We start from the raw sequence: 13,970 nt of genomic DNA on the forward strand, positions 1-13,970 counted from the left end.
TGCTGGAGCAGTAGCTAAGAGCTTACCTACATCCCCATCCTCAAGTTGGAGGCATAGGTAGGGGCTAAGGGAAGAGACTGGAAGTAACATAGGCCTTTGAAACCTCAAAGCCCACCTCTAGTGACACACCTCCTTCAACAAGACCACACCTTCTTGCCCTTTCCAAAACAGTTCCACCCACTAGAGGCTAAGCCATCAAATCTTTGAGCCAAGGGAGACCATTCTCATTCATACCTCCACACCTGACAACTTTGATTCCCAGGCTACACATGGTGAAAGGAAAGAACTGACTCTCTAAAGTTTTTCTCTGACCTCCACACAAATGCTGTAGCATACATGCACCCGTTGCACAAAGTATATACTTATTTAAATTTGCAAACAGTGCAATGTTATTGTAGTAGTGGTGGTGAATGTATGTTAGGAACAAAGAATATATAGAATAAAATTATTAGAGACTCAGTCACTTGCCCAGTGAGCTGTCTATATAGGTGATGCCTGTTGCCCCCTACTTTAGGAGCTCCAAGGGCTGGCTACCTCTAGTCACTGCTTGCTATAAAACAGGCACACAGTGTGCATATGCACCTCTTGTCTGGCATGTGTTACTTGTGCAGCAGCCACTGTCTGCTTTCCTTGATCATGATCTTGGTTTTGTTGATGCTACACAGTTTGTTTTCCGTGGTGATAGGTATCATTTGAATGTACCTGTGCCTATGCATTCTTTTGTGCCTGTTTTTTTTTTTTTTAATTGCCCAGTGTTGTCTTTGTGTGTAGTCTCATCTCATGGAATGCGCATTATGGGACTTTTTCATTATATATCCTTTTTTGCTGTGGACAACACGACACATCTGTTTTACTTCTCTTGTTTGTAGCTGACTGTGCTGGCCTGTGTCCTGAGGACAGTCCATCTGGCTTGTCCATAGAGCAAGTGTCCTCTGTAGTTAGAGGGCACAGGCATCTAATTCTGGGTGTTCTGGAGGACACTAGCTCTGTAGTTCCCTCCTTTGTCAGCTTCTGATGTAGAGACACTCAACCTTGACAGATCTTACAAGTAGGTTTGGTTTGTTTGCATTTTCATTCTGCAGGTTCCTACTTCCCTAAAACTCTGAATTTTATTAGATTGCTGTGACTCTTCAGCACAGTTGATAGAGTTTCAGGAGAGTACTAGGCTAGGAATGGTAACTGGCTGGCTGCTGACCTGTGTTGGGACACTCTACTCTGATGCAGATGACAAAAACACAGGATGCTTAATGTACCTCGAAGGAGGAGCAGGATGCCAGAAAAGCTATGCACTGGAATTAGGTTTGCATGTGATCTTATGACTCATGGATTTAAAGTTTGGCTGGGTGTGGTGATGCATGCCTTTAATCTCAGCATTTTGGAAATAGGCAGGTAGATCTTTGTGAGTTCAGGGCCAGCCTGATGCACATAGTAAGTTCCTGACCAACAAAGGTTAAATATAATAAAACCCTGTCTTTAAAAACAAACAAATTCACCTCAGTCATTTTAAGGTCTTCTGGACAGGAAGTCTTTGTCCATCCTTGTTAGAGTTATTCCTAAATTCATGATACATTACTGTAGATATAATTAGTGTATTTTATTCCTTTGTTTCTGACTTTTATGAAGGCTCATTAAGTTATCTGTTTGCTTGGTGGGTGGTTTTAACTTCAAAAAATTTTATGGTAGCTCCTAGCAACCAGCAGCCTGGACCTTGGTACAGAGGATTTTCCTGATAAGGAAGTGGCGGTTACTAATATTTCTGTTTGTCCTTGCAGAGGTTTAGGCCCCATGTACACACTGAGTTTATAGAACCACCCTTTGGAATTTTGCAGGTTGAAAACTTACTGCTTAGTAACCAGGGGACCATTAAGCTGTGTGACTTTGGCAGTGCCACAACCATCTCCCATTATCCTGACTACAGCTGGAGCGCCCAGAAGCGAGCAATGGTGGAGGAAGAGGTGAGGTGTGCGTTTGAGTCTGCACTCTTAGAAAGTAGTTCTCAGTTCCTCTCTCTCTCCTGCTCTTTATATCCCCTCTGAGTCTTCCAGTACAGGCCTGAGTATGGGTTTGTACATATTCTTAACAGACTCCCTAGTACTGTACCCTGAGAGCATCACCTTCTTCCTGGCTGTACTCTGTTTGTGGCCACAGATTTTAACAGACTGGAGAAGTCATTTCCTCTCATGTTCTTCTTATCAACTGGCCTTTAAATGAAATGTCTTTATCCTATTAATTTCTTAGAATTTATTGCCTTAAATATGTACAACAGATTTTATTTTAACATTTCAAGTTAGATTTCAGCAACATTAAAGATTTTCATATTATTGTACAGCCATCTTCAGAACTTGTCTGTCATTCTAAACAGCAATTTGGAAGAACAAAAAAAAAAAGAAAAAAGAAAACCCATTTAGAGAGCTGATAGAACACTTGCTTAGCATGAGCAAGTTTGTAGATTCAATCCTAGTATGAAAGAATTATTTAGAAACACTTTTTGTTGAGAGGCCCACAGCTTATTTCACATGGCTCCTGCCCCTGCAGAGAGTCTGTATCCTCAAAGTGTGTATATAATTCCACAATGGTTGACATTTCATAGAATTTACATGAATACAGAGCACTGCTCAGCAGAGAGGTCCCAAGGCATAAAGATAGGTAAAGGATAGTAAGGGGACTCTTGCTGCAGATTCTGAAAGGTTGGCCTTGCATTTCTAGCCTGTCAGGTGCTGCAAACTGCCTTTCCAGGGGGACACTTGCTTCCCAGGGCTGCTGCTGTGGAGGAAAAGGCAGATCTACTTTGGCATGATGCCTGTCGGGATGTTTATGTTTCTTGCTTATCCTGATACAGAGCTTACTAAAGGCAGGGTTTCTGGGTTGCTTAGAGGTCTGTCACATCAGAGCTATGCTTCATAGACCAAGTGGGTCCTCCTTTGCAGATCCTGTTGAGTTCTGTGTTACCACTGTTAGAGTTGAAGCCTATGGAGACTGCTGGCCACTTAGGAAGACTGCTCTTGTGTGCAGCATTTGTCCCACTTCACAGCCCGTTGTGTACAGTTCAGTTTCCAGTATGTCAGAGCTGTCAGGCTCCACCACTATGGTGGAGACCATTCGGGTCAGTGTTTGTTTGGATTCTCAGTGCAGTCCATTTCCTTTTGCTCAGTTATCCAGTGTCCTGCCTAACTATGTTGTATGGATACAGTCCTGCGTCCCTTTCCCTGTGCCTACCTGTTGTGTATAGACCTCGGCTCACTGCTCTTAACTTCCAGTGTCCTGAAAGTCTGCTTCAGTGGTGATAACTCTGCTACAGGCTTTAGTACTCTGCCTGTCACTGAAGTGAGAACCTCAGAACCTACTCATATATTTGTTATTTATAAGGACTCAGATACCGTTTTTCCTATGGTCATGATTCAGTATGTCTGTATTTTGTCCAGATTAGCTTCACAAGGCTCTTAGATCCTTTGACATTTACCATCTGGTATGGTTTTCATGTGACTTCTTTTTTCCAAACTTAACACTTAGCTTAATCCTCATTATGAAGTATTCATAATGTGGAATCTTACATCAGTTATGTTTAGAAATGGACCCTTTTAGAAAGGATTAGGATTAGCTAAGGTCATCAGGATGGAGCCCATTGTTTGAATTTTGGTGACTTTCTGAAAAAGAGCAACCAGAAGACACACGTACATTACGTCTGTCTATGTGGTTGGCCCCTGTACTGCCTTGGGACACTGCTAGGAAAAAAAGACTACCACCATATGTTTGCTCTTGGCCAGAATTATTAACCAAAACAAACCTTTCTCATAGTTTACACAGTCTTCAGTGTTATGTTATTAGCAATGGTAAGCACATGCCTACCTTGCTCTGGGCCTGGGATCAGCTTCTTGTTTGAGAAGCATTGCTGCCTTGGAATGAGAAAGGGATAGAGCCCCTGGTCTGATCACAGGTGTGCGGTCAGTGTTGAGGCTTTGTGTCTAAGCCTTCTCAGTAGATGTACTTACTTGTACCACGCGCGTAGCTGTGCAAGTGAGCACACATCCATTCTCAGAGTAGCGACTACAGCTCTGCACAGTGCCTCTACCCCAGTGTGTCTGCAGTGAGAGCCACCCTGTAACAGTCTGACTGCTTCCTCATCAGCCTTGGAATCATGTGCCCTTGGCACCAAAGAGTCTACTGGAAGTTTGGGGTTGGTTTGACTTCTTCTGTTCCCAAGTCCCATGTGCTGAATAAACATAGTATCCAGACATTCCTAGAGTGTTTTTTTTTTTTCTCTTGGATGTGATCCTTACTCATTTGAAATCTATTGGAGTTTACTTAGTAGTATTAATCCAGAGCAATCATCATATGTCTCTTTTCACAATGGCTTCTTAGCCTTTATTTAGTATTTTCCCTCCTAATCCTTTTAATCCAGAATGGGCATAGCCGGTATCCCTTTTCTTTGACACTATGGAGTCCTTTTTGGGGATTTTGTTTATTGTCTGAATCCTGGACTCTGCTGAAGTAAGTCTGCCTTAGTCCACTCAGTTTATTCAGTTTCTGTAGCTGCTTGCATTCCCAGTGTGTTATCTTTATGTGTCTGTTGCATATGCTGTTTTCAACATGTTAATAGGCATCAACAGGTTTGCATGAGCAAGTACCATATGTTCTTGTATCAGATGGTTCTTCAGAGTGTACACCTAGGGGGTATGAGCTTGCTGGATTGAAGCATCAGTGCCTTAAAGTATATGCAAATCAAGTTTTAATGAAAGTGTCTCACATGCTATAATACATGGTCACAGTATATGACTTGGTGTTGGCCCTGTCGGTTACAGCGCACTCCACATTGCTCTAGCCTGACTTTTGTCCCTTCTTCTGATCTCACTCTGTCTCTTGAATGCATGCTGTTTCACACCTTCCTGCAGGCTCTGCTTGCATACATTGCCTTGTCATCCTTAGAGCCGCCTCTCATGCTGGCTGTTTACTGCTTGCATCTTCCATGGAATAAGAAGCCATTGCCTGTCTGAGGCCTTGCTGCCTGCCTTCCTGCAGTATGCAAAGCCTGTTGGCTTACCCTTGTTTGAATCATGAGTCTGCTGTGAATTTCCCATGCTAGAGTATTACTGGAGGTCTAGCAGGTCTCAGTTTTGTATGTGTATTTATGTATATGTGAGTGCATGAGTGCATATGTATACGGAGACTGAAGGACAAGTTGAGGAGTTACTCCTTAGGAGCTATCCACCTTGTTCTTCGAGACAAGGTCTCACTGGCCTGGAACTCACTGATTAGGTTAAGCTGCATGACCAGCAAGCCCCAGAGATCTGTCTGTCTCTGTCTTCCTAGCACTGGGACTGTATGTTCTTGCCACCACACCAGCTTTCTTTAATGTGTGTCCTGGGGATCAAACTCAGGCCCTGATATCTGTACAACAAAGCACTTTACTGACTGACCTATCTACCCAGCTTGCTCTTGGCTCTCAGTTTTTAAACATGACCAGCTGGCAGACTTCATTATTTCTTATTTATTTATCCTATCAGAACTCATCTGGAGACTTCTTTCAGTATAATACCTCTGTTTGCTCATTAGAATAATACCCCTCATGTAAGCTTGCCTTTTTGGTCACTTTGAAGTAGGCTTCTCATGCCAGGCACAATGTGTTTCCCTTGAAGAAATAGCGCCTTACGTGACCAGGTGAGTGAGCAGAGGTCCCTCCACAGCACAGTGGGAGGGAAATCACTGCTGCTGCCTTTAGCAGAGAGCTTAGGAAGTTGTAGGGCCTCTCGTGTAAAGCAAAAAACAACGCTTATGTGTGACTTACCCTGAATGTAACTTACCCTGAATGTAACTTACCCTGAATATTGTGTTTTCTTCAGATCACGAGGAACACCACACCCATGTACAGAACGCCAGAAATTGTAGACCTGTATTCTAACTTCCCTATTGGCGAAAAGCAGGATATCTGGGTGAGACCTGAGTGCTTCTCTTGCTGGTGCCTGGACAGTTAGGTCATGTCAGGAGCTGCAGAAGCCTCTAGCTTGTCTGTCTTAGGCCCTCATGTCTTATCAGCTCCTTTCTGTTAATCTTCTCCCTGCCCTTCACCTTCATTTTCTCAAGTGTCTCTTGTGACTGATTTTAGCAGGGGTGAAGTTTCAGAGCTAGAGAGGTTAGGAACCTCCTAGTGGTTAAAATACTTGCTCTTGCACAGGACCCAGGTTCAATTCCCAGTGCTCACAAGTCGTCTGTAACTCCAATTCCAGGTAGAGCAATGCCCTCTTTTGACCTCCAGGGGTACAAGGCATGCACATGGTGTACAGACATACATGCAAGCATATGTAATACCCTCTCTGGGACTATATCCTCATCTGCCACAGGCATCCACTTTCCTTTCACACCAATACAGTTGACACAAGAAACCTGCATGACCTCAGAAAGTCTGTCTCCATGGACAGCAAACAGTCGGTTCCCAAGAGGACACTCCCTTAGGCCAAGACATTGCTAATAAGTCGGTGCATCTGTTTGCTAGATGCGGTGTCACGCTACCACAGGGTGAGGCTCAGTCCAGCATGCCCACGTCCACCCCTTCTGTAGCAGTCACAGGTTGTTTTGCCTGTGCTTCTAACTGACTCACTATGAGCCTCCTGTGGTTTGCTTAACTTCCAAGAACAGCTCATAAAACTTAGGGACACATTCCTGAGCATTTACTACTTTATTGTAAAGGATATTATAACTGATATGATAGAAGGATTCATAGAGCATGTAGGAGACCAGATGGGAGCCTCACTACTCTGCCAAGGTGTACTACCCTCTAAGATTCTCTATCTGCTCAGCTGTCTTAGGAGCTCAGGTAAACCCTGGTATTTCTGTTTTATGGAGACCTCGTGATTGATTACAACATTGGTCAGGGGCAATCAGCTTAACTGTCATTTCCTCTGCCCTTTCAGAGGTCGAGGCCTCTGATCCCAATTTTGTCTTGGTCTTTCTCATGACCTGCTCCATCATGAAGCTACATATAGATGGCCAGCAATTACTTAGAAAATTCCAAGGATTTTAGGACTTATGTGGTAGAAAATAGAACAAGACTAAAAATATTATTTCACACAGGATGCCTGTTTTACATTGGTCCTTCCTTGTTATGGCCAGAGCCATCATTTTCTTAGGGCAAATGATAGCATCAGCAGCCCCCCAGACACTGTCAAAGCTTAGACATTTGATGTTTATAAGGAAGATACATCTTCATTAATTTTTTGATACACACTAGAGTATTCTCATCACACAGTGGGACACATGTAGGTTCATCTAGATATTCTGTATAATGCTACATGCCTCAGTTACTCCCTGTTCACATTGGTGGGTGTGGTAAAAGAACAAACCACAAGAGGAGGTCAATTCTTTGGGAATTCCCAGGTTGCCCCCCTGCCCTTCACACTGCCCAGTCAGAAGCTGTCAACCTTCTGTGTGGAATTCATTCATGGTACCTGCTATGCCTTTATGTGGTAAGGTTCTCAAGATGCCTACCCATCTACAAACCTGTGTTTGAGTAGGAACTGTATAATTTTGAAAGGAGTTTTTTTATTTGAGTAGTAATAGCATAAGACTTATTGCTGGGACCTAGAAAGTCCTTTATGTTGGAAGGGGGGGGGGGGGGAGCTTCCCATGGAAGGAATTGCTATCATTGGCCCATCTTGCCAGGTTGACTTTTTAAATTTTAAATTATGTCTACGTATGTGTCTGTGGGTAGGTATGTGCATGTAAGTCTGGTGCCCAAGGAGGCCAGAGGCGTTAAATCTCTTTGGAACTGGAATGACAGGTGGTAGTGAGAGCTAAACATTGCTGCAGGGAGCCAAGCTTGGGTTCTGGAAGAAGAGCACTGTGCACTCGTAGCCATGCAGCCACCTCTCAAGCCCTTAGGCTGGCATCTTTTTAAGTCATAACCAACAAAGGTCAATAGCCTGATTGGCTGATTGCCCTTCAAGGGTCAGTAAGAAGGGGCAGCTCCTTTGTACCCCTCTGCTGCTGACCTTGTCCTCTGGGTCCCTCCCTCCCTGCTGGTCCCTGTTAAACCTGTGCCCTTTTTTCTTTGCACAGAACCTCCCCACTCTCAGCACTCAGCCTCTGTTTTCCCCTTGCTTTTTTTTTTTTTTGGAGCTGAGGACCGAACCCAGGACCTTGTGCTTGCTAGGCAAGCGCTCTACCACTGAGCTAAATCCCCAACCCCCCTGCATTTTCTCATTCAATCTTTACCTTGTCTCTCACACTTTGCTGCTGTTTCTTTTCCCCCACAGGCACTGGGCTGTATCTTATACCTGCTGTGTTTCCGGCAGCATCCTTTTGAAGATGGAGCAAAACTTCGGATAGTCAATGGGAAGTATTCCATTCCTGTGAATGACACTCGTTACACAGTCTTCCATGACCTTATTCGTAAGTTCCTGTTATGAATTTGCTTGATGCCAAAACTTGAAAAGATGAACTTCCCTGTTGGGTTTTAGGTGCTGCTCACCCACTGGCTATGCAGGTCCACATCAGCCACTATTGTGGCTGTTCTGACAGCATTCTAATGTGCTTTTTCATAGAGTTGCCCACCTGCCCAACTTTCTATAACCTTATGGTATTCTGAGTGGCCACTTCTGATAGACATGTTTAATTTCTCTAGTCATCACTTTGTCTTTCTTTCCTTAGCTTCTGAAGTCAGCGTTGTGGATAAAGTGTGATCTTTGTTCTGTAACCTCTGTGATAGCAGGAGGTGCCATCCAGCCTAGTCCCAGAGCTGTCAGTGATATGGGACTAACTTAGGTTGCTGTTTTGCCGTAGGTGGCATGCTAAAGGTCAATCCAGAAGAGAGGCTATCCATTGCTGAAGTGGTCCGACAACTGCAGGAAATTGCAGCAGCCCGGAATGTGAACCCCAAAGCCCCCATCACAGAGGTAAGGCCATCACAAGGCTCCACTGTCCATGCCTAGGCCTCAATGTGCTATGACTTCTTGGCATTAACCTCTGGACAAGCTCATCCAGATGAGCCACAAGGATCAGTCTATCATACCACTGGTTGAGGTTTTGTTTTATTTTGTTTTGTTTTTTCTGGTTCAGGTGATGATGGTAGCTATACATACATCTCACAGTTTTTGGGGTCACACACCAACCATGACTTCATGGTTGCATTCATCCCCAGACTCAACACAGGTCCAGTACACACAGTTATTGTCAATACTCTGCCTTATGTGCTGTTGGACAGAGGCACCCTATGGTTATATGTATTTGGGAAAAGCAGGAAGTCCAAGAAAGCATTGTGGCATGTGGGCCAGGAATCCTTAAATCCTTAGGTCTAGCCCACAGCATCAGGGCCCAGGCAGGGTTTTGAGTGTGGTTAGGATTCCAGCATCCATGTTCACTTCTCTGTGATAGCCATGTAGTTAGCAGGGTGGCTAAGGTCTGTGCTGCTGAAGGGTAAGGGTAGAATGCAGAAGAAAGGCATTTTAGAGAGACTGCTCTGAGTCCTCATCCATGCATAGGGATCTTCAGAAGCAGTGGGTAGAGGAAGTCTGTGATTCCTTTAGGGAAACCTGCTCATAAGATCCTTTCTGTTTCCATTAAGGAGATCTCAAAACTAGGAACAGGATATGTTTTAGGAATTCAAGTGCTCTGAAGATGGCAGGTAGACGATAGGGAGTGTTTCTGACAAATTTCTTTGGCAATCAGGTTAATGGTAATGGGTTAGAGAGACAAAGGCATTTGGGTGGGGGGGTTGCTTTATGGCAGTGCTGCCTGAGGCTTTGCCTATTACCTTTGGTCTTTGGCAGAAGTGTTTGCTGGCTGTCATGGAAACCACAGGAAGGTAGGAGACAGGACTTCCTTGTTCTTCATAGGGTGTCAGAGAAGTGCTGCTGGCCAGTGAAGACACCAAGAGTTTTATGATTGTAGTGCATATAGAGCCTGTGAATACATTCTCTGGGCTAACCAGCTCCTTAGACAATATGCACTGTGGGCTGAGTTCAAAGAATCATGCAGGCTTGGTCCAAGGAGTTGTTGGAGGAACCCGCACAGCACTAGAACCACAGGTGTTAGGGTTCAGGGCTGCACAGCTGATACATTTGCTCAGGATGGTTGAGTAGAATGGAGGAAATGAATAGGAAGAACAAATGCCATGTCCATAAAGGTTTGGATATGTCTGGATAGGATAAGGGTGTTAACATTTAAGTGATGATTACTCCCTAGGTTACCATGAATGTTGTTTAGAGCTGTGAATGGAAGTTTTATGTGAAGCCTTGCCTAGGCTTCTGAGAACTTCCTTCCCTTGCATGCTAGAGTAAGGCAGAGAGAGGTCTGGCTATTTAGCTTCTGCTCGTCAGCCAAGGGCACAATGCTAAGTGCAGTTGTAAACTAGCTCTGACTTGAATGAAGCTGACACCATGCTTTTGAATCTTATAGCTTCTGGAGCAGAATGGTGGCTATGGGAACTCAGGGCCTTCCCGAGCACAACCACCTTCTGGGGGCCCTGTGAACAGCAGTGGAGGTAAGTGGCCAACCTACCCACTTCCTTTCCCTACAAGGATGTCTACTGTTATTTACTGGGTACTCAATATGCATTAGAACAGATATCAAAACCCTGTTCCTGTGGGCTTTTCATCTGGTAATTGGCTCTACCATTCTGTGGAACTCAGACCTTTTGAGCCATATACTCAGGATAGAATGCAGAATTTGACAAGGCATTTTGACTCAGATCAAACAAGGGAAAGGTTGTTAGGGCAAGATCCAGGAGAGACTAACCTGTAGCCACCAGTTAGCCCTGTCCTATAGGAGTTTTAGTAGCACTTCTCAAAGCAAGAATTAACTCACCTACCATTCCGGGTAAAATGGGACAAGCCTTCCAGGGATGGTTGACTATGGTCTCTAGCTCCTCTACACTGTACCTTGAACATCTGCACAGTCCAAAGCCTATGGAAATGATCCTTCTTAAGGGAAGACACCTCCCCACTCTAGAATACCTCCCAGAAATGAAGCATGAAGGCCAACTCTACTTTGACAAGGTCAACAGATAATGTCTTAAAGTCACAACACTAGAGGTGTCTACTAGGAGAAGAGGAGATGGGGTCATAGGAGCTGGAGTGCAGTAGGAAGGGTTCCTGCTAGTTTGAGAGAGCCAAGCCTTAGAACAGTGGCCTTCTATCTTAAGAGGACTGGATGCCTTGAGAGCACCAATGAAGGAAAGGAAGATTCTGAAATATGGTCACGGACTGACTAACTGTGGAATGAGCCGTTTCTTAATTTCCTTTTTGAGATGTCAAGTGCGAGTTTTAGTCCTTCTCTAGAGCTTTGTTTCTTAAAGAGAAGGCTCTTATCTCCTGTGGTTGTCTACCCCTGTGGTTGGTACTTCAGGTCCTTACTCTGCCCCTAGCATGTGTGCAACAGTTGTAGATCATGGGGAGTGGGTTCTGGGGTGTCTACTTTTGCATCATACAATGTGGGCTCATTGTGGGGCTGTTCAGAACCTACATAACATGTTAGCTCTGCCACCACAGTCTTTGAGGGCCTCATTCTGTGGTCTCAGAATACACTTTTGTCGGCTTCACCTGCACTCACTTTAGAAAAGTATCATGTCCTGCAGTTACCACCTTGAAATTGCGTCCCATAGTTGGTACAGTTCTGGGTAGAAGCTTGGTCTGACATGTTTTTACATAGCCTTCTGTGCCTACATTAGCCATTCTTTGGATTTCTGAAATGGCTAGAAACAACAGGCTAGCACCTGCTAATGAGAAGGACTGTTGGTTCACTGGTGGGTTTGAGGGAGTTAGGGGGAGCAGTGAGGCTTCTTGGGGGCATACTCTTGATCTACTGTGGCCCTGCTAATGAGAAAGACAGTTGGTTCACTGGTGGGTTTGAGGGAGTTAGGGGGAGCAGTGAGGTTTCTTGGGGGCATACTCTTTTTTTTTTTTTTTTTTTTTTGGTTCTTTTTTTCGGAGCTGGGGACCAAACCCAGGGCCTTGCACTTCCTAGGCAAGCGCTCTACCACTGAGCTAAATCCCCAACCCCGGGGGGCATACTCTTGACCTACTGTGGCCCTGCTAATGAGAAAGACAGTTAGTTCACTGGTGGGTTTGAGGGAGTTAGGGGGAGCAGTGAGGCTTCTTGGGGACATACTCTTGACCTACTGTGGCCCTGCTAATGAGAAAGACGGTTGGTTCACTGGTGGGTTTGAGGGAGTTAGGGGGAGCAGTGAGGCTTCTTGGGGGCATACTCTTGACCTACTGTGGCTCTTTCCTGTAGTTTTGGCTCTGGCAGAGTATGACCAGCCCTATGGTGGGTTTCTCGATATCCTACGGGGTGGGACAGAACGGCTCTTCACCAACCTCAAGGATACTTCCTCCAAGGTCATCCAGTCTGTGGCTAAGTAAGTATGAGTAAGTGTGAGGACTATCCTATCCTATTCTTTGCCCGTGTGGAGATTCCCCAAGGCGGTGTTGTGTTGTCACTCTCTGTCGGGCAGAGCCAAATGCAGACTTAAGCCTGGAGCCTTGCCTTAGTTTGTGTTCTGTTGCTGTGATAAAACATTGACCAAAACCAGTGTAGAGAAGAGAGGACTTATTCAGCTTATAGGTTTAAGTTCATCATCAAAGGAAGCCAAAATAGGAACTCAAAGCAAAAAGCTCTGGAGGTAGGAACTAAAGCAGAGGGCAGAGAGGAATTCTGCTTACTGACTTGCTTTCTATGGATTGCTCAGCCTGCTTTCTTATGTAGCCCAAGATCACCTGCCCATAGGCCAGTCTTACAGAGGTATTTTCTTAATTGAGTTTTTCTCTTCAGAGATAACTCCAGCTTGTTTCAAGTTGACAAAAAAACTAACAAGCACAAGCCTGAGGCCCCTGTCCATAGGACCTGCTACAGAACTGGCTTTGTATAACTTCAGCTCATGATCTCCTTAGCCCTGCCAGTATCTGTCATGATAGCACTAGTCTTTTTCTTTGCTGTCAAATAAATGCAGCAGTTGCAAGACAAAGTGACATCTTCCTGCCTACTCTCATTATTATAAGTCAGTTGCTATCAGACCTGGGCCTCAGTGGGTGTGAATATATGCTTCAAGTCAAATGAATGGCCCCAAAGCTGTAGTGAGTGTTCAGAACACAGCACTGTGTTGAAGGTTGCTCCATCAGCTCTTCCGGAGGGAATTGTGACTGAGAGCCTGGCCAGTCTCACTGGCTCTTGTCAACATGGATGCTTCTACTGCCCAAGGACGTCTGCTGCTGTAGTGAGCACCATTCAATCATAGTGCATAAGTCCCCAAACTCCTATGGTGGATGAAGTATCCTTTCCTTTTCTTGGTGGTGGTGGTTTTGTAGCCTTAGCAGTTGTATATGTGTGCCTGTGCTAATGGGGGAGTGCACATGAATATGCTACATTTTGGAAATACAGATATGTGAACATGTGCCTTCTGTGTGGAAGATATGCTTAAACCACTAGGCATGTCCAAACTTTTGATATTGTGATATGATCTCTGTATTAGGGTTCTTTAAAGGAACAGAACTGATAAATATATATTACATATTTACATATGGGGCTTATTAGATTGATTTACAGGCTATAGTCCACATAGTCCAATGATGACTGTCTTATGATGGAAAGGCCAAGAATCCAGTAGTTGTTTAGTCCACATTGCAGCTGATGAGGCAGTCGCTCCAATGTCACCATTTGGTTCTCTTGGGCTTGCCCACCTTTCTGAATCTACACTTAGATACACTTTTTCCTTCTTTCCTACTTTTGGATGTTTTCCAAAGCTTTCTTTAATACTTTGGGCTTTTTCACTTTCTCAAAAACTCCACTTCCACTATGTGGCTGCTTGTCTGCCATGATGCTGACCTCCGTGCCTAACTCAAATAGCATAGCCTTCTTGCTTACCATTGAGCAACTCATGATGTTTTAAGTAAATGTATGATTTTTGTGTTGAGCCTTATTCATAACTGTCTTTGACTACATAGCCTGTGGGTTACAAAGTAGACATGGCTGATAAGAGTTCCGTA

At 44.5% G+C, this 13,970-nt stretch overlaps 1 protein-coding gene across 7 annotated transcripts in view; it reads left to right on the top strand.

The window, feature by feature from the left end:
• The window catches only part of Gak (cyclin G associated kinase), a 74,221-nt gene that overhangs the window by 14,796 nt on the left and 45,455 nt on the right, over nucleotides 1–13,970 (top strand). For all 7 annotated transcript variants that reach the window (NM_031030.2, XM_063273665.1, XM_006250583.5 and 4 more), the window contains 6 exon segments: nucleotides 1,830–1,955; nucleotides 5,838–5,927; nucleotides 8,247–8,382; nucleotides 8,773–8,885; nucleotides 10,387–10,471; nucleotides 12,223–12,346. In NM_031030.2, the coding sequence (NP_112292.1) occupies nucleotides 1,830–1,955; nucleotides 5,838–5,927; nucleotides 8,247–8,382; nucleotides 8,773–8,885; nucleotides 10,387–10,471; nucleotides 12,223–12,346 (674 nt within the window).

This window comes from Rattus norvegicus, chromosome 14 (genome assembly GCF_036323735.1).
Source record: "Rattus norvegicus strain BN/NHsdMcwi chromosome 14, GRCr8, whole genome shotgun sequence".
NCBI lineage: Eukaryota > Metazoa > Chordata > Mammalia > Rodentia > Muridae > Rattus > Rattus norvegicus.